Source organism: Ornithorhynchus anatinus, chromosome 7 (genome assembly GCF_004115215.2).
Source record: "Ornithorhynchus anatinus isolate Pmale09 chromosome 7, mOrnAna1.pri.v4, whole genome shotgun sequence".
Taxonomy (NCBI): Eukaryota; Metazoa; Chordata; class Mammalia; order Monotremata; family Ornithorhynchidae; genus Ornithorhynchus; species Ornithorhynchus anatinus.
This window is the reverse complement of record NC_041734.1, coordinates 43,674,141-43,696,119: the sequence shown is the minus strand read 5'-3', so window position 1 is coordinate 43,696,119 and position 21,979 is coordinate 43,674,141. Positions and strand designations below refer to the sequence as shown.

Below are 21,979 nucleotides of genomic sequence, written 5' to 3'. Positions count from 1 at the left end.
CTCAGATTATTAATCGTTTAATTTATATTAATGTCTGTATCCCCCTATAGATTGTAAGCTTGTTGGGGGCAGGGAATGTATCTATCGACTCTGTTGTGTTATACTCTCCCAAGCACTTAGTACAGTGCTCTGCACACAGTAAGTGCTAAATGTGATAAAGTGCTCTATAAATACCACTGAGGATGAAGATGAGGGCACAAGGAAAAGAGGCTGAGAATTGTGCTCTCCTGATATACAGCAAGGAAACTCTTCCACAACATTTTCATTTACCTGGCAACCTTCACAGAGGGCAACTTAAATGTTGAGGCAAATGTTAGGGACATAAGAAGTAAAGCTGCTGCCCACATCTTCAGATCTGAAGCACTTTTGAAATAAAATTGTAAGTTCCTACTTTATGGGATACCTGAAAGGTTGAGGGAAATGGAAACCTTTTCCACATTTCCATCCCAACTAAAGAAAGTTTTGACCAGCTTGGGCGGGGAAGTATCATCTGTGTGTGCCTTGTGGAATCAATTTGGAGATACTTTAAAAAAAACAAAAACCCTTACTCTTTGCTTGTATGTAGTTGCTGAGGCTGTGTTAGTGGCACCTCTCCAAAATGAATGATATTGTTAATACCTAACAGCATGGACAGAAGTCACTTGGAAAACCCCGATGTTCTTCCCCTTGATTCTATTTACTGCCATTGTTCTTGTCTGTCTGTTTCCAACGGTTAGACTGTAAGCCCGTCAAAGGGCAGGGACTGTCTCTATCTGTTACCGATTTGTACATTCCAAGTGCTTAGTACAGTGCTCTGCACATAGTAAGCGCTCAATAAATACTATTGAATGAATGAATGAACCCCGGCATTTCTGACTTCCTTCTGTGTTTACCTTGTTCCCAATCCTTTTCAATAGGCTCCACAGCTCTAGACAGTTGTTGGCATGAGGGGTCAGCAAATGCTAGGAAAGGGGAGGTGGAAATGTTGGCGATCTAAAATGGCATGAATGGATGCCCAATGTGGAGATGGTAAACATTTTGGGTCCTGCTGGAGAATTCTCATACATTTCTACTTTAATCAAAAAAACACTTAGTCAGTCAGTGGTATTTATTGAGCACTTACTGTGTCCGGGAAACTGTACTAACTGCTTGGGAAAGTACAACATAGTGGAGTCGTTAACCCAATCTAATCCTGCATGTGGATTATTTAGGTTCTTTGTCCTCTGTATATCTCTACTCATCCTTTCAGGAAGTTGTCTATGGATCTCAATTATCCATGCCAACTCCATCCCGCAAAATGGAACCAGTTGGTTCCCATCCGGAAGCCCCACGCACACACACCCCAGGTGTGTCTGTTTCCTCTTTTTGAAAGAACAATGTCATCTGAACCAAGGAAAAGTGCTGAATTGGGCATTTAAAGGTGCCACAAGTTTACCACATATCCTGTTCTTTACCAGCACTTGTCTTGGTCCCTGTAAAAACCACCATCACCCTGCAATTCAAAATCCACACCCCTGAAGAAATGCTTTGATGAATGTAAGTATAGAAAGTTAAGATGTGAGTATGTGTTCATTCAGCTACACAGTGCTAATTGTGATCAAGGGTCTAATGATAACTAATATTTGCTTTTTTTTCAGCTCAGGAGTGGAAAAAATGAACCAGTGGCAAGACTGCATCTCAAACGAGGTGTATTTTACGGGAAAATGAAAAAACAAACTGCTGACTGTGTCACCACTTCAACACTCACGCCCCTTATCTTACCGCCACGGAGATGCTGCTTTCTATTTGCAAAGAACAACACCGTCCATGCAAAATCTGCCTTATTCAGCCTTCAAAGGGAAACCGCTGGTTCTTGTCTTGGGACTCAGGAGGGTTCAATTCTGACTACCTTTCTTCTCCAGGGCAGAAACATTTGTCGGTTTCTCTATTTCAATACCCAGTGATAAAAAACAAAAAAAAATCTAATGGTAGCCTGAAAAAACAACATGGGATTGGTGCATGGACTATTGATGCATGCAGTTTTTTAATATGTCATCTCAATTTTCTCCCTCGGACCCTTTTTGTTCCTTCAAGTCCGTTTGGAATACCAGTACCTGAAGGTTCACCCACAGAATACTTTATTTAGAGTGGCCTGCCAAGTATAGAGGGATCAATAGCACTTTAGTGCTCTGGCTGGAAAGGCAGACTGGTGGAGTAAGGGTTAAGAAGAGAAGGTTTCCTGTCCTGGCCCTGCAGTTAAAGGATCTCCCCACACTATCTTCCTTTTTTGTTAAACTGATAAAAGGGAGAGAAGGAAGCTGATGATTCCAATCCACATTTCTATAAGCAAGTATAAAGTGTTATGCAAATATGAGGTACCCCGCAATGAGGATGATGTAATAGGTAGTCAATTCCACCCTTGAGATCTGCTAAACCTCTTTCTACTTCCTTACACTGAAATTCTGCTTTCTTTTTGACTGAAAGTAATCCGGGAAGGAAGCATACTTTCCTGTCAAAACACAAAGGAAAGAATGCCATCGGCTCCCTTCCTTATTAGGAAAGTTCACTGTAATTTCTAGTAAAAGTTGCTCTTTACCCTGTGGGTAGGGATCCTTTCTACTAAATCCATTGAATTGTACTCTCTAAACTATTTAGTACAGTGCCTTCAGCCAGTAAGCATTCATTAAACACCAATGATTGAAAGTTAATAACTCAAATGATTGATTCTCTGGCTTCATCTGGTTTTTTTAAAGGATGTTAGAGGCATGGACAAGTTACCTGTGATTCACAAAGGCGTCAAATGAATTTCTCAGATGGACAGGAACCAAAGAATCAGTGGTCTTTTATTAATTTGGTTCACTGGTATACACTTCTCAAAAAGTAGGTGTCTGCAGTGGGTCAGATTATACTTCAGACAAGTTCAACAGGTTTGCAACATTAGCTGTTATCCAATACACATTCCAAACACTGAGAATGTAATATTGAGGAAGGTTTTGTTGTTGTTTTTATGGTATTTTAGTGCTAGTTATGTGCCAAGCACGCTACTAAACCTTGAGGTAGATACAAAATAATCAGGATGGACACAGTTCCTGTCTCACTTGGGACTCACAGTCTTAATCCCCATTTTACATATGAGATAACTGAAGCACAGAGAAGTTAAGTGACTTGCCCAAAGTCACACAGCAGACAAGTGGCAGAGTTGGGATTATAACCCAGGACCTTCTGATTAATATTACGGATTAATAAGGGATTAAGGGATTAATACCTTGCTAGTATTTTCTGACCATCTCCTCCTTCCCTCTTCCCTCTTTTCATTCAGACACACATTTATTGGTAGATTTTTGAAATTTTTTTATTAACAGTATAAAATGAACAAATGGGAATAGGGCATCAGAGTCCTATGTGGTTTCCATAGATATTCAGTGAAATATCTCGGGGACTCCTGCCCTCCAGAGAATTTCTGGGATTGACACAATTCCTAGCAACACAACCCACAGAAATCAGCTGAGCTTGTTTTCCATTATTATTTGTCCACCTATTTATATCTGTTTCACATATAGTGCAAATATGCAATATGCCTGGAAAAATTACAGTATATTTACCATTTATAGTCTTAAATTAAAATGCCATTTATATACAAAAGACTGAAATCTTACAGGATCAACAAAACCTGGTTTGGATGTTGAAACACACAAGACCAAGGATTTAGAACTTCCCTTATTTTTTGGTTTTTAACTTAAGGATACTGACAGTGCATCCAGCTGCTCCCAAATGAATCAGGGTGGATCCAAGATCAAACCCCAAGGAAAAGTCAAACAGCAGTCTTTAAATTAAAAGGCCTGTCCCCATTCACAGCTACTCCACTAGCCTCACGCCCCAACTTTCCTGACAAACTCCTCTTTGGAAATTGCAGAGCCAAAGGGAGCCCTAGGAGCAGAGGGACAACAGACAAGGATCTAATGGTCTCTGCACAGAGCAGTGTTGGGTTTTCACCCACCACTGACTGCAGTTGCCCTGGAAAAAGGTTCGTCTTTGAATCGGGGGCTGGGAAAGGTGGTAAGCAGCTGGGCTGGAGAAATGTAACTCGAAACTGAGAGGTTCTAACCAAGTTGAAGAGGGGAGAAACGCCCCCCAGTATGAGCTCTCACTTTCACTCTGTTCAGAGCTGGGGTCTGATTTAACTGAACAAAGCTGTGGCAGGTGAAGAGAGAAAGCTTACAAGGCACCTGTCTACTTATCTCCTGTCTGTAGTCAACATTGTGATTTTCACTTTCACCAGCACCATCATTGCTCACAGCTTTTGCATTATATTTTCCACACAAGACTGCATCAGTTCTAGTGACATGACATGGATGGCAAATATGACAAGCACTAACACTGCCCTCTTATAGTATTAACAACAGGGCTGCTCACTGGAATATTGGATTCATTCCCTGGGCTGTTTCCCTCTCAAGGAATCTCCTGTATCACCCATTCTTAAAAAAAAAAAAAACCAACAACAACAAAAATCTCAGAACCTCTACATCTGATCCCATTTCCAAGCATAGTTTTATCAAGCCATCAAAGGTGCTGCTCCCATGCTCACTGGGAACAATGCACATCTCTTTCTCTTGGAAACAGAGTACAGTTCCTCTTGCAAATTCCAACCAGGAGCAAAACCAAAGCCTTGAGTCAAAATCCTCAGGTTCCCATGGGGTAGAAAAGAACTGGGAACCCCTACACCTGTCCACCCCCTCAATGCAAGTTTCCAGCAACTGCCTAAAATAGTGATTTACTGAATAGGAGAAAGAAAAATATTTGAATGACATGCAGTTCTGAGACAGACATGGAATGGTGTGAAGGGTCCACATCCAGAGAGAACCCAGATCAGTTCATAGAGCTAGTGCTAATACTTCTCTATAAGAACAAAAGGGCAAAAGGTGAAGGAGAAGGTAAGAAGGCTAGCTAGAGGGGTCCAGCAGATGAAGAATGATTTCCTACTGGGACCCTGGCCTCCTGAACAAGTGGTGCTCTACAACCTACATGTTCTTATTTCTTTATCTGGAGACCATTGTGGGCCAAGGGTTTTTCTGGTAGAAAGATGATGGTGGCATATTCGGTCTGCTCTGACGTGCATGTTCCAACTGTCTTTGGAGGCTTCTCCCCTCTCTGGAACTCGAGCTCACCATAGTCCACTGTAAATACCGGCCTGGATGTCGGCTCTCCCTTCTTGAAGAAAAGAGAAAACATGTTGTGAGTGGAACAACCAGAGTGTTAACCCCCTTTGCCACCATCATCTGACCCAAGAGTCGGAGCTGTAGTTGAGGATGATCACCCTCCATCCCTGGCCAAATTTCTCCCCATCTCTGGACTTCCACCACACCCTCTTATGAAGCAGGCCCAGGTTCAAATAAATCACTGAAGTAATGTGACCCTTCCTTCAATTAGCCCAAAGACAAAATGAAACCCAGGAAAGGAAAGGAATATCCAAACTCCCATCATAAATCCATGGTAGTCTTTTGGAATAGATTCCAATTGGCCAGACTCCCAGGCTCTGACTACAGCCTCTTGCTCATGATTCTACCTTTCCCTTGTTCATAAATCCAGTGTGAGATTAAATTAACATCTGAAAGCACTTTGCTTGCATTCATTAGTCAGGAAGTGCTAGCTCACTGTAGGCATGGGATGTGTCTACCAACTCTGTTACACTGTACTCCCCCAAGCTCTTAGAAAAATGCTTTGCACACAGTAAGCACTCAATAAATACCACTTATTTATTAAGATGTGAGCTCTCAGGCACTCTGTCAATATACACCATGTAAACAGGCATAATGAGTCTATATTAATATATACATAGACCATGTAAACCCCAAAACATAGGTCAATACCCTCAGACTAATTTGTCTGACCAGCAACTGAATTCTGAGCCTCAGTGGGGAAGTCATTAGATCATATGTAAAGCGGATGATGTGTTCTAATCTGACAGGCTACATAAATGAAGAGGCTTGGCTTTTTTTTTTTTTGAGAAGGTATACCCTTGAAAGCGATGGCATGGGTACTGAGACAAAGCATTGTTTGCTCATTGTTGAAGTTTGATACATTACCATCCATCCCCATATCTGCACCCAATAATAGACCAAATAACAAATATTTCCCATGCCACATGTAAGAATGATGTGACTTTAAAGGAAGTAAAAAGAAACTCACCAGAGTCAAATCATCATTTTCTGATTTATTGATCCCTGCAATGAGACAAATTGGGTTATAATATGTAAACATCCCTCTTATTATGTCAGATTTCCTTCTTTTGAACAGCTTTCTAAGCTTTGGGCCGGTGAGGAGGGGGAAAATGACATTTGAAATTAAAGATTCATCTTAGAAGCTTTTTCTAGATGGAAACAGGGATGAAATAATTCCCTCATAATCCTGGGTCTATTTTCTGATGGACTCCAAACCTATCCTGAGAGAAGGGAAACCAAGAGATAAGGCAAAGAGTGGAATACCTCCATGAAAATTGGTGGGAAGAACTCAATGCACAAGACAGAATCACACAAGAGAATGGAATTGCATAAGAGAGGAGAGTTGCATGGAGATTTCATCAGGGACAAGCTACCGTTAATGAACTCAGTATTCTCTCTCTCTCACACCAAAGGTCAGGATTGAAGAGGTTAAAAAAAGTGTGTGAATATTTGGAATTTATAAGATGCAGATGCTTCATGGGCTACCTATGGTGACTACATAGAGATTTTACCTTAATGAAGAAAATAAAAAACCCTGACCAGACATTATCTGATGGAGTGGTAAAACAGAGTCACTCCCCAGGGTTAGCAAGAGCGAGGTGAACACGGAAGAACTGAGGCAACAGAATGCGCAAACAGCACACGGTGTAGAGATAATTGTACTCTCTAGAGAGGCCAAGGTTCTTTCAAAGCAATTTAAGAAGAATTGATTGCTCTGCTCCCTGGTTATCTAAGCATGATCAGCTTCTGCCCTGGAAGTAGGAAATGAAACAAAGAGTGGGAAAATAACCTGTTCCTGAGCTCTGTAGGAGGAAAACTCACCTACTTGAGCATTTCCATTTCAGGTGTAGTATAATTATGATATTGGTTAAAACAAATACCCCATACTATATGTCAAGCACTAAGGTAGAAACAAGTTAATTGGGTCAGCCAGAGTCTCTGTCCCACATGGGGCTCACAATCTAAGTAGAAGGGAGAACAGGCTTTGAATCCCTGTTTTACAGTTGAGGAAACTGAAGCACAGACATTGAGAAGCAGCATGGTCTACTGGGTAGAGCATGGGCTTGTGAGTCAAAAGGACCTGGGTTCTAACTGTGGCTCCTCCACTTGTCTGCTGTGTGATTTTAGGCAAGTCACTGAAGTTTTCTGTGCTTCAGTTACTTCATCTATAAAATAGGGAGTAAGACTGCAAGCCCCATGTGGGACATGGACTATGTCCAACCTGATTAACTTGTGTCTACCCAAGTACTTAGTACGGTACCTGGCACATAGTAAGCACTTATTAATAAAAACCAAAAAAAAAAGAATTGACAAGAAGTGGCAGGGCCAGGATTAGAATCCAAGTCCTCTGATTCCCAGGCCTATGCTCTTTTCACTTGGCCACATCCCTTCCCTAGTTCACTCAGTCGGAGAAAGTCTGGTTTCTTGCTGGGCTCAGATGGGCACCAATCTCCACTGGCCTTTGACTCTCTCTATCTCAGGTTCTCAGTTCTCAGATGCGCAATTGCAGGCTGCAGACCCAGAGAGGGGCCAGACAAAGTCAGATGTGCTTCCTCCATGCTAGACAACTCATGGGCACTCAGTACTTGTTGACTGATTTGAGTTTCCTGACTGAAAGGCCAACACCCTAACCCAGCCCGGAACCTGTTGACCTAGACATAGAATGGCAAGAACGGGTGGTTTCATCAGCTTTGAAGTTGAAGCTGCCCTCACAGCCTTCATGGCACAGACATATAGATATTTTTGATAGAAACTCCCCTGCCTACTTTTATGAGGTATATGAAAAAATTGGTTGAAAAGCAACGCCCTTTTTCACAGACTATTTGTTAGTGTCCAGGTGTTTTGCTGTAAAATTTGGGGTGAAGTTGCAAACACGTAGTACAGATTTAGGGTTACTTGTGAAAGAGAGCCCTAGTGGAAAGAGCACAGACCTGGGAGACAAGAAACCTGAGTTCTAATTCTAGCTCTGCCACTTGCCTGCTCTGTGACCCTGGGCAAATCAATTAAGTTTACTGTGCCTCAGTTTCCTGATCTATAAATTGGAGATTGAAAACCCGCTTTCTCTTCCTCTTAGACTGTGATCCCCAAGTGGGACAGGGATGGTGTCTGATCTAATGATATCGTATCTACTCTAGACTTAGCACATAAGTGCTTAACAAATACCACATTGTTGTTAATAATGGTCTACTTTCATAGAATAACTGAAAAAAATCACCAGGAAAACCTACTTTCACAAATCCACCATCAGAGCATACATAGTTTCCAGGTATAAATGGAAGGAACATATTCCCTTGATTACCCAGAGGCATCATGTGGAAGACAACTTAAATAAGCCTCAATATTTCGCTGGGTTGAGTCAGATGGTTCCCAGACCCTTCTCCTGACCTGCAATTATCCCCTCAGCTCACACACCAGTACAGAGTATCCCTACCGTCAGCCCTTGGTTAAGTAAAATGCAAGGGGCCACTAGTACTAGCTGCTCAATGGATGAGACCATAATTTTAAACATTCATAGCATGGCCTAGGGGAAAAAGTATGTGCTTGGGAGTCAGAGAACCTGCGTTCTAAATCCCACTTGGCCACTTGCATGCTGCAGGACCATGGGCAAGTCACCTAACTTCTCTGTGCCTCAGTTACCTCATCTGTAAAGTGGAGATTAAGACTGTGAGCCCTATGTGGGACATAGACTGTGTCCCAACTGATTGGCTTGTCTCTACCCCAGGGCTTAGTATAGTGCCTGGTACATAGTAGGTGCTTAGCAAATACCATTTTAAAAAAAGTTCATTCATCTGCAAAATGGGGATTTTATGCTATGTTCTTCCCTCCTACTTAAACTGTGAGCCCCTATGGGACCTAGTTATCTTGTACCTCCCCCAGCAATTAGTGCAATGCTTGGCATAGTAAGCACTTATCAAATACCATAATTAATATTATCATTATTATTCCTTTATCCTGTGGCTTGAGAAGAAGAGCCATCTCTTGTGGGACCTAGAAAAGTCTTCTAATCATACCATGCCCTACAGCTCCCCTCAGAGGTCCTCTAAAGCAGTTCTCAGGCAAGGAGTGGGGGTTTCAGATTGACTCCTGTCATAGAAGAATTCCAATCCCCCCGTGCCCCCCCCCCCCCCCCCCCCCCCCGGTCACTCAGGAAGATACAAATAAGTGCCCTGGACCTTGTCTATTCCTCAGTTGACTCAGGGACTCCTGGTAACTATTCCAGGCCAAATGACATTGGAAGTTAGGACTTAATTCAAATTCTGTGTATGAGTGTGACAGAAGAGAGAGAGACATGAGAAGTGTCTGCGGGAAATTGTCACAGGTGTTCCCTTAGGACTTCCTTCACTAAGTCCCTGAGAATTAATTAAGGGTGGGACTTATGTCCATGAACCCCTTACCTGTATTTATCAAAGCATTTCCAACTTGAGGCACTTGGTTACTCCAGCACTGTTTGTTTGGAGAAACTGCTGAGGACAGGCCAGGGACTGACTATCAGGTCATCTGCATAAGCTTATCAACACTTAAATTCCCCTTCCAAGCAGTGTTATTGCCCCCTTCTACTCCCTCTACTGACCTAAGGAAATTGTTAGATTTATACAGGCCTTTAGCAGAGGCCATTTTTTTAACTGTCATGGGAAAAACACATCCTTTTTTGGGTTTTCTCCTGCTTTACAGGTCCCAGAAGAAGAGGCACCATGGCCGCGAGAAGAAAAAGAAATGGCTTTGAGAACTTTTTTTTTTAATCATACTTGTAAGCACTTTCTTTATGCCAAGCAGTGTACTAAATGCTGGGGAGATAAAGGACACGCAGGTTAGATGCAGTCTCTGTCGCACATGGGGCTCACGGTCTAAGTAGGAGCAAGAACAAGTATCGAAACTCCATTTTACAAATGAGAAAACTGAGGCCCAGAGAAGTCAAGTGACTTGTCCAAGGCCATACAGCAGAGAAGTGGTAGAGCCAGGACTATGATCCAGGTCAAAGGACTCCCAAGCTCATGCTCTTTCCACTAGACCACGCTGCTTCTAACTCTTCATTGTTGCCTGTTAGGGACCTCAGGACTCTAAATCAATATAGTTGTTTCTGGAGTGCAATTGTTAGGGTGACTCACACTTGCTTATAACCACCAAGATTGTACCAGTGTCTCTAAGGAGTCCTTATTGTGCAACCTCTGAGTAGGACAGAAATTAAGCTTCACCTAGAGACAAAGAGAAGGGAGAAGGGTAGAAAAGGGTGGGTGGGAAAAGGGGACAAGACCTGGAGGTTGCAGTTACCTTTCCTTTTCTGAGCAATGGCATATAGAACCCAGCCCAGCAGCAGCAAAAGGGCTACGGCCACGATGCTCGATGACAGGATGACGGTCCCCTGGACGTTCCCCTTTTTGATGGAGATAATTTTTGGAGGTGCCGTGGACGGGCCTGGTGTTCTTGCTGAAAGGTTTGAGAAAGAAATCAGAGGCAGAGTTTCAAGCCGGTGTTAAGCAGCCATGAGGAGTCTGCATTTCCACTGCTTGCACTAGGCCTAGATCACATGCTATCCTGAAGGGGTCAAGTGTCCCGCTCCAGCCCCTCCTCCCACCCCAATTTCATCCCCAAAAGATGAGGAAAGAGTGGGAAAGAAGACCAGGAAATGAAGCAGGGATATTTTGGAAAATTCTCCAGCTCCATAGATTCATTAACTTAAAATTAACATGCCTGGACCTGTCTAGCTTAGACTCGAAAATGTGAAGTTTGGGAGGGCAATGTTAGTTTGACCCCAATGCCCCCACTTCCACTGGGGATTGTGGCTTTTGAGCCTCTAACTATCCACCGTCCCCCACCTCTTCCCTGTCTTCTGGGGCTGGGCCCAACCTCTGTATAAACATTTCCCTACTCCCAGTCCTTTTATTTTATCACCTGTACCACCTAATCCAGAAGAGAGGGGAAGATGGGTGAGGGGCCAGTCAGCAAATTACATTCCCCACCCCCTACCCCCTTCCCTTTCCTGTGGTAACCGGCATAATGCCGTTCATACGAGTCCGTGTCAGGGACTGTTTGAACGTTGTCTCTGTCTGAAGGCAGTGCTCTGAAAGGTAGGGCCTGGGTCCCTCTAAATGGTTATTTCTGCATTCAAAACCACTTATAGAAATCCCACCTGTCACATTGAGCAGAGTACAATTGCTCCTCCAGATCTTAGCAGAAGTTGATAATTCAATGGCTTCATAAAAGTACTCCCCAGTGTCATTCAGTTGCAGTTCCAAAATCGTTATCTTAAAGACCGAATTAGAACACTTGCTCACATGATGCCGCCCCTCGTGGTACTTATCGTCTTCCTTCTTGAGTTCTGCGAATTTGTCCTTGTGGTTGTTAAAGTATTTGTACCAGTTCAAGGTAGTCGAGTTTGGCATATTTGAGACGCTGCAGAAGAATGTGAAATTTTCTCCTTTTTGCCCGAATAATTTGGCTGGGGAAGAGGCTGAGCAACTTGCTTCTGATTTTATTTGTGCTAGAAAAATAATAAACAAAAAAGAGAGGTCCAGTACATTCTGTGCTGCCATGTTTTCACTCAGGCGTGAAGAGAAATGAGAGCTATTGCACATAAAAGATAACCAAAAAAAACCCTCGAGGCACTTTAGATACATTACTTTAAGCCCTCTTTGAGCAAGGGTTATTGCTGCTCCTTGGGAAAAATGACAGTACTCTCCCAGGTGCTTAGTTCAGTGTTCTGCACACAGTTGGCACTCAGCAAACACTCTTGATTTATTCGAAGAGACTAGCCCAATATTCAAACCACAAGATGGAGATAAGAGTTCAGAGGGAGCACAATCCTCCTTGTTCTTAAGGCAAGAAACCTCAAGATTGCATGGATTATGAAGTCAGTATTTCTGCTCAGGGGTTAGAGCACTGGATTTGTAAACCAGGGGTCATGAGTTCAAATCTCACTAGGGCCTCCTTCACTATGTTTAGAGAAACAGTGTGGCTTAGTGGAGAGAGCACGGGTTTGGGAGTCAGAGGACGTGGGTTCTAATCCCGGCTCCGCCACTTCTCTTCTGTGTGACCTTAGGCAAGTCACTTAACTTCTCTGTGCCTCAGTTACCTCATCTGTAAAATGGGGATTAAAAGTTTGAGTCCCACATGGGACAACCTAATTACCCTGAATCTGCCCCAGCACTGATGGAGGGGCTTAAAATCATATTTTGGTCATGCGGTCTAGTTTCCTTGCCCTAATGCAGAACTAGAGCATACATTAATGTGTAGGAGGCTTTCCAAACTGAGATTTGGCCTGTAGGTCAAAAATGGTCAAAAATGGACTTTTACCCTGGAAAAGTCCTCTAGATTAGGATGGGCAAAATACTTCCTGTTTATTGGATCCAGGCTGCTCTGTGATTCACAATGGCCAGTGGCAGACGGGGCTGTGTTTCTGACTGCAAAGGTTTCTAACCTTTTGTGTGTGTCATATTTTTTAAGCAATTACCATGTGCCAAGCACTGAACTAAACGCTGAGATAGATACAAGATAATCAAGTGGGACACAATTCCTGTCCCACGAGGGGCTCACAGTTTAAGAAGGAGGGTGAGCAATAAATTAATCAGTGGCATATTTTGAGCACTAACTACAGAACACTGCAGTAAGCACTTGAGAGAGTACAATATATAGAGTTGGTACACAAATCCCCCAGCTACAAGGTGTTTAATCTCCATTTTGTAGATGAGGCAACTGAGGCACAGAGAAGTTAAATGACTTGCCCAAGGTCACACAGCAGGCAAGTGGCAGATGTGGGATTAGAACCCAGGTCTTCTGACTCCTGGGCCTTTGTTTTTTCCATTGTGCCTTGCTGCTTCTGAGCCCATCACAGTGGCTTTCAGTTAACTCCAATCACTGGCCCCAAGAGCAGAACTAGCCCCAAGAGCAGAACCTTGCAGCACTTGGTGCAGGGAACCACAGCAGGTTCAGAGGCATGTGGGAGCTGCCATAGGTATAAGCACAATTGATTAATCAATCAATGGTATTTATTGAATGCTTAATGTGTTCAGGGCATTCTACTAAGCATTTGGGACAGTATAATACAACGGAGTTGGTAGACACCTTCCCTGCCTACCAGGAATTTACAATCTAGTGGGAAAGACAGACCCCAAAACATACTGCCAAGAATCATGGGGGGAGAAAACCAATGATGTCCTTCTTATGGGTAAGGAAGAGATTCAGAACAGACTCAGAGCTCACCTTGTCCTGTGCTGGTTCCAGGAGGAACCACCTCACACCCTCCTGTAACTGGTACAGGCACATCTCTCTTTAAATCCCTTTCTCCCTACAACTTCAGTGGATGGCATGAGGCCCTCAATAGCTTAGCCAAACTGGTAACTGACCCTCTAGCCAAAGTTATCACCTACCACTGCTCTAGGAAATTAAGCATAGATGGCTCTTGGAATTAATGACAGTCTCCATCATCATCAAGCTAGAATGCTGTAAATGGCTTTCAGTGTTTAAAGTTAACAGCAGTGACTACCAGGAATCTATCAGTCACTCACTGGGAACCTAGAGAAGTACTAGGCGCTTTGGAAATTTGACAAAAACAGCAAGTAGGAGCAAGCTCTGCCGTTAAGGAGCTTATATTTTAAGAGTCGAGACAGTCAAGTTTAAACATATACATACGGACAGGGATGTACTAGTACACATATGTACCTAACCAGAGCTTTATTTTTGTCTCAGAGTCGAGGTAAGAGTATCCTAACTTCTCTTGGATAATTGAGCGAAATGAAAAAATCCACAGAAAACAGGCAATAAATGTTAATAGCAATAGGCAAGAAAGCATCAAGGTTAGGAAAAGATACATCATGGGAAAACAATTTTTAAGTGTTGCTCAGCCTTGACCCACCACAGAAAATCTTGCAGGCCTTGATCTCCAGGACCAACCAGCTTTATCCCTCACTCTCATAGCCAGCTCAGATCCAGAAGTCAGTAGACCTAGTATATTTTTTACATAATTAACCTTTGCTCTTAAATACACTTAATTAAATGCATAATATGCCACATACACATAGAGCGCTAACCTTACTGAGGTCAGAAACCAGTGGGAGATGAAACTGCCAGAAGTAGGGGAACGCTTCTTGATACCAGGCCGTGCTACTCGAAGGCAGAAAGCATGTCTACCAACTCTATTGAATTGTACTCTCCCAAGCATTTAGTGCGGTGTTCTGCATACAGTAAGACCTCAATAAATATGATGGACTGATTGAAGGTTTCTGACTGAAAAGCCACGTAGGGTGTCTCACAACGTGGACAGGCTTAAATGGACTCCTAAAAATAGACAGCTAACTTGGTCAGTGGAAACTGCAGTCCAAAGCAAATACCCTGACAACAGTCTGCTGATCTATTGCCCTTGGACAAAGGAAAATGTCTGGCAATCAATCATTGGTATTTATGGAGCACTTACTATGTGCATAGCACCGTACTAAGCACTTGGAAGAGTACAATAAAACAGAATTAGCAGCATGTTCCCTGCCCTGGCAGTAACCAGAGAGTGCCAGTGTTGCTGCACTAACTTCCATCACTATAACCAATTCCTTCCTACAGGTTCTCAGTCACAAACTCTCCAACACCTCAGACGCAAGCCTTCACTGGGTGGCTTCATCATCTTTCTCACATAACACAGACAGTAGTTTAGTTTCTGCCTTCACGGTATCCTATAACCGAATGACAATAGAGGAATGTGTTGGACAGGTGCAAGTGGAGAAAATGCCTGAATAATACTTATTTAGGAGGCCAGATGTTTCAGCTCAGAGCCAAGGTGAGACAACGTTTAAAACTCACTTTCTTTTTTTCTTTAATGGCATTTGTTAAGTGCTTAATTTATGCCAAACACTGTCCTAAGCACTGGGATAAATACTAGATAATCAGCTCAGACACAGTCCCCGTCCCACATGGTGCTCACAGTCTAAATTGCCTTAAATGGTATAGTTTCACAAACCTTTTCATTTGGAAACATCCCAAAAGCTAAATCTGCATGAGGCCAGTGTTTTTTAAAAGGATCTTTCCAGTGGAAACATCCATTTTTGACCTGAGACTAAACAGGGCAAACCCAAGTGTGAAGGGAAAGCCCCATACATACTGGAGTAACCTTTTAGTCCCACCCTGGGAAACTTGACATCAGCCTAATTACAGATAGCACTGTCCAGACTGCAAATCTCTTTCCTCTCCACCACGCCCCAGCCCAGCTCCAACCCTACAGAGCTGTAAAACTGGCCGGGGCTGAGGCTTGCTCACAGGGAAGTGGGGGATGGGACAACATTTTCTCCAACCCCTCCTATAATAATCATAATGATGGTGTTTATTAAATGCTTGTTATGTATTTGCCAAGTGCTGGTTTAGCTGGACACAGTCCCTGCCCCACTTAAAACTTATGGGCTAGAAGCACATACCTAGGAGTCAGAAAGACAAGGGTTCTAATCCCCGCTCTGCCACTTGTCTGCTTTATGTCCTTGAGTTTGTCAGTTCACTTCTCTGGACTCCAGTTAGCTCATTTATAAAATGGAGATTGGGACTGTGAGCCTTGTGTGGAACAGGGATGAGCCTTGTGTGGAACAGGGACTGTGTCTGAGCAGATTAGCTTGTGTCGACCCCAGCGTTTAGTTCTGTTCCTGGCACATAGTAAGTGCTTAACAAATACCATTTAAAAAAAAAATCTTGATGACACCTGTCAATAGAGCAGCCCACCAGAGCACAAATGGGTGGATTCAGGTTCTGTTTATTTTTTTAAATTTTCACTGCTTTTGCTCCAAGGAGTCAGGACCAATATCTTTAATATTGATAATGGTGGTTATTCAACACTCACTGTGTACCAAGCCTTGGGGTAGATATAGGATAACCAGTTGAGAAGCAGCGTGGCACAGTGGAAAGAGCACGGGCTTTGGAGTCAGGGCTCATGAGTTCGAATCCCAGCTCTGCCACTTGTCAGCTGTGTGACTGTGGGCAAGTCACTTAACTTCTCTGTGCCTCAGTTCCCTCATCTGTAAAATGGGGATGAAGACTGTGAGCCCCACGTGGGACAACCTGATTCCCCTGTGTTTACCCCAGCGCTTAGAACAGTGCTCTGCACATAGTAAGCGCTTAACAAATACCAACATTATTATTATTATTATTAGTTCAGACAAAGGTCTCCCACATGGGGCCCACAGTCTAAGAAGAAGAGAAGGAAAGTATTGAATCACCATTTTACAGATGAGGAAACTGAGGCACAGGGACTGAATGACTTACAGTCTCACATAGTAGACAAATAGTGGAGACCAGAATAGAGACCCAGGTTCTAGTCTGGTGTCCACCACTTGCCTGCTATGTGGTCTCTTGACTCCCAGGCCCAGGCTCCAAATCACTAAACCACACTGCTTCGGTGGTTTATCGTTTGACAAATTCTATGTCATAGGTAACAGCCCCATTTGGACCACGGATGAAATGCAGGTGCCTTGGAGATGGAAAGAGCAGTGCATATGCAACTTATCAATTGATTATTGTTCATTAATGGCTATGAGGCAGGGAAGGAAATTTTGGCTAAAATAAGTAAGTCCTTCCTGTAGCAGAAAGTTCCATGATCTATTGAGTTTCCATGGCAGCAAAGTCTGTTAGAAGTACATCAGCTGCGTGAATATGAATGTTATTTTTTTCCTAGATGTGCAATATTGAGAAAAAGCCTATCTGAAGTCTCCACCTGTTAGGCGTAGGATTTTTCTGTACAACTGCTTCGTGGCTCTTCAGAAGTCAGCAGCTAAATTCCAAACGATTTTTAAAATGTGCAGATTAGAAGAAAGGTGTAAGCTTCATAGAGTCAGGAAATATAAATTTAACAAGGTTTAAACAAGGGTACGTGTTATTGAGGTGACATTTCCACTTCTTTTGGGGTTCATTAAAATTGCCCTAGAGCCACGAGAATAATATGGATAAACCCAAAAGTTAATTTTAGTTTAAAAAAAATTTTAAATCTTGTTTCAAATCTCCAGTACAACTAGAGTCTATGTAATGTTTGTTTCTCTTCTAATCATCAACATCAACAATGATATTTATTAAGCACTTACTATGTGCCGAGCACTGTACTGAGCACTTGGGAGAGTATAGACTTGGCAGGCAAGTTCCCCGACCACAAGTTTAACAGTCTAGATGGGGGAGCAGAAGTATCAGCAAGAGCAGCACTGGTCTAGGCTTTTGGGAACGTAGAAAAAAAAGACATAGTCCCTATCCTCAGAGATCTATCGCTAATTGAATTAGAATGAAGAACTCAGATAGGACTCTGTTTTCCCCACATTAACTAAAGCCCAGGTTCTCACTCCCATTTTGCTTTTCCTTCCCCCACACCAATTCTTGTATCTACCTATTTTTCTCCCTACTAAAAGCTATCACCCTGACAACTTTTAGCACATAAAATTGCCGTACCAGCCTCTTCTCTGGTCTCCCTGCCGCCAGCCTCTCAGATCTTTTTCAGCTTATACTCCACACCTCCATGCAGATCATTTTTGTCGAGTTGCTCAGCATACCTCTCCCCACTCCTCATAAACCATCCAATGGCTGCCCTTCTCCTCTGCATCAGAGGCTCCATATAGTTGACTTCAAGGCTCTCCACCAGCTTTTTCCATTTTACATAATGGCTCTCTTGGCCGGATCTCTTTGGCTCATACTCTTCAATCTTCCCAAACTCTTCTGATGGTACCTTGCTCACACTGCACCGTAGCCTGAAACTTCCTCCACCCGCCAAAATTCATCAGACAACCAATCTTTCTACCTCCAAAACCCTTGTAAAAACCCACCTCCTCCAATCAAGCAATTAATAATGGCTTTTTTTTGAGTGCCTAGGCATGCAGAGCACTCTAGTAAGTGCTTGGAAGAGTTGAATAGAATCAGTAGACGCGATCCGAGGCAGACCGACACTAAAATAAATGACAGAAGAAAGTAGTAAAGTTTAAAGCTATGTGCAAAAATGCTACTGGGTAGTGAGTATTTGAAAGCTGAGGTGGCAAAAAATGTTGAAGTGGCAGTTGGGGGTTAAAAAGTCATTTCGGAAGCTTTCCCAGAATATTCCACAAAACCCAGCTGCATCAACCCAGCACTTACCCTTAGCACTGAAGTATTTTATTCCTAGCCCCAGCATTATACATATGAATACACATATACATAAAATTATATACATATAACTTACTTATCTATTTATTCATTGAAATTTTTATTCCATTATTTTGACCTGATATAATTGTACTGCTTCCTACTATGTATTCCTGTTCTTCCTCCTGCTCCCATTATTTGTAAATAATTTATTATATCTGCCTGCCTCTCTCATTATACCACAGTATCATAAAGAGCAGGAAATCTGTACCTCACTCCTGGGCACTCTCCCAAGAGCTTAGTATTGTGTTTAGCATTTGGTAGATCCTCAATAAACCCCATCGGTTGATTTACTGGTTGAAGTGATTAGTTGAAATAATAATAATATTTGTTAAGTACTTACTCTATGTCAAGCACTGTACTGAACACTGGGTAGATACAAGATAATCAGGTCCTACATAGGACTCATAGTCTACCTACGAGGAGAATAGTTATTGAATCTCCATTTTGCAGATGAGGTAACTTAGTTAAGTGACTTCCCCAAGGTCACACAGCAGACAAGTGGCAGTACTAGGATTAGAACCCAGGTCCTCTGACACCCAAGCCCATGCTCTTTTCACTGTCATGCTGCATCTTTCAGAAATGCTTTATAAATGATCATTTCTACACTGATTTTTGCTTAAAGAATCATCACCGATGATGATTAAATCTAATTAACTAGTTGATTACAAGATCAAAAAGACCTGTATAAAACCAGCATAAGCGTCTCACCTAGCCTCTATTTTGGCTATCATGTGAGCAATGGCTTCAAGAAACGGCTTCCCCGAACCTCTTTCCGATAATGCCTTTCAGACTAATTTTTCAAACATCTCCCACCTCTTGACTGTGAGAACTAATGGTTTCTTGTGCTCATTCCCTTCAATCACTTCTCAAAACTGCTTGAGCTTATGAACTTCAAACGAAGGCCTGAAATAAAACTGCAGAGAGACTTTCTGAAACATCTGATTTATGAGGGCTGAAGGTGGGCCTCTCTCACCCTTCATAATGTGGGGCTTTGTGGTCTGGAATGTTGTTTGCTTCAAGATAAAGCAAATACACTAAAATGACTTGTTTAAAAAGGGCCAAAGGATAGATAGAAAGGATGTCAAGCTGACGAGATCAGTGAATTTTGTACATTAAAAATCACACAAACGGTAGAGGAAGGGAAAAGCCTACAAAAGCTCTGAGGTGATTCGTTCAATTCATTCATTCAATCGTATTTATTGAGTGCTTACTAGGCCAAAGCACTCTACTAAGTGCTTGGGAGAGTACAATCAAACAACAAACAGACACATTTCTGCCCACAAAGAACTCACAGTCTAGTGGAGAAGACAGATTTAATATTAATAAATAGATAGATAAATAAATAAATGCAGATATATAAATATATCCTGTGGGGATAGGAGGGAGGATTAAGGAAGAAGAAAATAAGAGTGGAGCAGAAAGGGAGTGGAAGAAGAGAAGAAGGCTTGTCAGGGAAGGCTTCTTGGAGATGTGCCTTCGGTAAGGTTCTGAAGTGGGGGAGAGCAATTATCTGTCTGATAGGAGGAGGGACAGTGTTCCAAGCCAGAGATAGGATGTGGGTCAGTGGTCAGTGGTCGAGATCAGGGTATAGTGAGAAAGTTAGCATTAGAGGAATGAAGTGTGCAGGGCTGGGTTGTAGTAGGAGTTTAGGGAGGTGAAATAGGAGGGGGCAAGGTGGTGGAGTGCTTTAAAGCCAATGATGAGGAGTTTTTGTTTGATGTGGAGGTGGATGGGCAACCACTGGAGTTTCTTGAGGAGTGGGGAAATACGTTCTGAACATTTTTGAAGGATACGTTTGCAACTCCAGGGAAGGAGAACAGCAAGCTCTCTTAAGGACAAATTATAAAACTCAATTTTATAATCCAAACTCAGAAAGTACAGTGATTCACCCCAAGCACTGAGAAACATTAATTCATTCAAGTGTATTTATTGAGCACTTACTGTGTGTAGAGTACTGTTCTAAGCGACTGTTCTAAGAGCTTGGAATGTACAATTTGGCAACAGATAGAGACAATCTCTGCCCAACAGCGGGCTCACAATCTAAAACAAACACATAAAGGATTCTCAACTGATATGACTGATATATTTTAGAAGAATGATGTGCTTCTTTTTGAACTGCAGCTCTAAAATTTAGGTTGACCATAGACTGTCCCTTACACAAGCCTCTCCCACTGGAACAAGTTTTCAGCCCGCATAAATCTGCTGTATTTAGTTTCACACCTGTCCTTACAGAATGTGCATTCTAGCTATTTAAATGCCCACTGATCCAAAACCAGATTTCACAGGGAAGCAGAAAAGGAGCCCTAAGGGAGGAAAACAAGTGGAAAATAGTGAGGAAACTTGAATCATTCAAGAAAATCCTCAGGAAATCAAGAATCCACTCATGTGTTTGGTAGTGCTTGGGGTGAATGACTGTTCTTTTTGAAGTCTTGTTCCATTAAAAAAAGATACTGAAATAGCATAAATGGAAAGTGGTTATTTTCCCAATTGAAAAACATTTTATTTCATCTCTGGCTAATCAAATTGTCAATGAAGAATAATTATTATCTAGAAAGCTAAAGGGATTTGAAAGGCTCATTAATCCTCATGGTTTCCAGAATGATTTGCCATTATTAGCCTCTGTATTGAATCATTTCTAAAGCCCCCAGTTTATAAAGTTGAGGAGAATTTTTTGTTGTACCTTGTATATTAGCTTGATCAGGGCAGTCTATTGAGAATATTCTCATGGCATGTTCTATAAGCCCAAGACTGGTAGAAGATAGAAGACAACCCAAGTAGGTAAGTTTTATGCAATCCCGAGTTGTCTATCTCAGGAGTCCAGTTACAGTGGAGGATGATCTGATTAGAAGGAGTGCATGAAGTAAGGAGAGAACAGAAACACAAAACCCACAGGCAGAGAGGTTGAGTTCACTTCCGCCTGGTGTCTAATCGAAGTAGAGAAAAAGGCAAAGGCTTGATAAAGTGATCAGAAGTTCTGAAAATTTTTGACTCCCACTCGATATGCCTAAGGGCAGGGTCTGTGTTTCAGACCCCAGAGTGGTGGTAAAAGTGAAGAGAGGATGGGCTGAGAAAGTAGCTTGTAAAATGAGAGGACTGAAAAAAAGGATTAAGTGGATTAATATGAATTTAAGGCATTATTTTGACAAATCTCTGAGGGAAGAGGGGATGAGATAAAAACCAGACTTTTTTTTGCAAAGAGACCTAAAACTAGAGCAAAGCTCTAGCCCTAATAAGCATTTCCACTAAGCTGAATCCATGCAAAAAAGAAGAAAAAAGATTTTATATTTGTATGTATATTTACGTATGTATATTTGCAAACTCTGATATGGCTACTCACACACACACACATATGTGGGGTCAAGGTATATGCTCCCAAGCTTTGTGCTCCCCTCAAAAGGTGTAAAATCATTTTGTGACCAAGCTGATAAGTACAGAGGCATAAAGTGGGGAGTAGGGAGAGAGGCCGCAATTTGCCCAGAGAATACATAAAGCCTGAGACTTGATGACAAAAAGTCCCAGATTCCTAGGAAACTATTTAGCCCTCGGAGCCAGTTCAGAGAGAGGGCCAGAGACCTTCAGACATTTCTTTCATCGTTCATTTTCTTATATTATTTTAGGCAAAAAGAATCCAATCTAACATGTTAATCTGGAGCCGAACACATACACGGGGAGTAGGATTAGTC

At 42.3% G+C, this 21,979-nt stretch overlaps 1 protein-coding gene across 1 annotated transcript in view; it reads right to left on the bottom strand.

The window, feature by feature from the left end:
* Positions 1–3,284: 3,284 nt before the first annotated feature.
* Positions 3,285–21,979, bottom strand: part of PDCD1 (programmed cell death 1) — a 29,995-nt gene continuing 11,300 nt past the window's right edge. Inside the window, exons 2-5 of the mRNA XM_007669588.3 lie at positions 11,305–11,655; positions 10,446–10,601; positions 6,145–6,179; positions 3,285–5,166 (exon numbers count right to left, since the gene is read on the bottom strand). Coding sequence (XP_007667778.3) covers positions 4,987–5,166; positions 6,145–6,179; positions 10,446–10,601; positions 11,305–11,655 — 722 coding nt within the window. The 3' untranslated portion in view covers positions 3,285–4,986. The remainder of the gene's footprint in view (positions 5,167–6,144; positions 6,180–10,445; positions 10,602–11,304; positions 11,656–21,979) is intronic.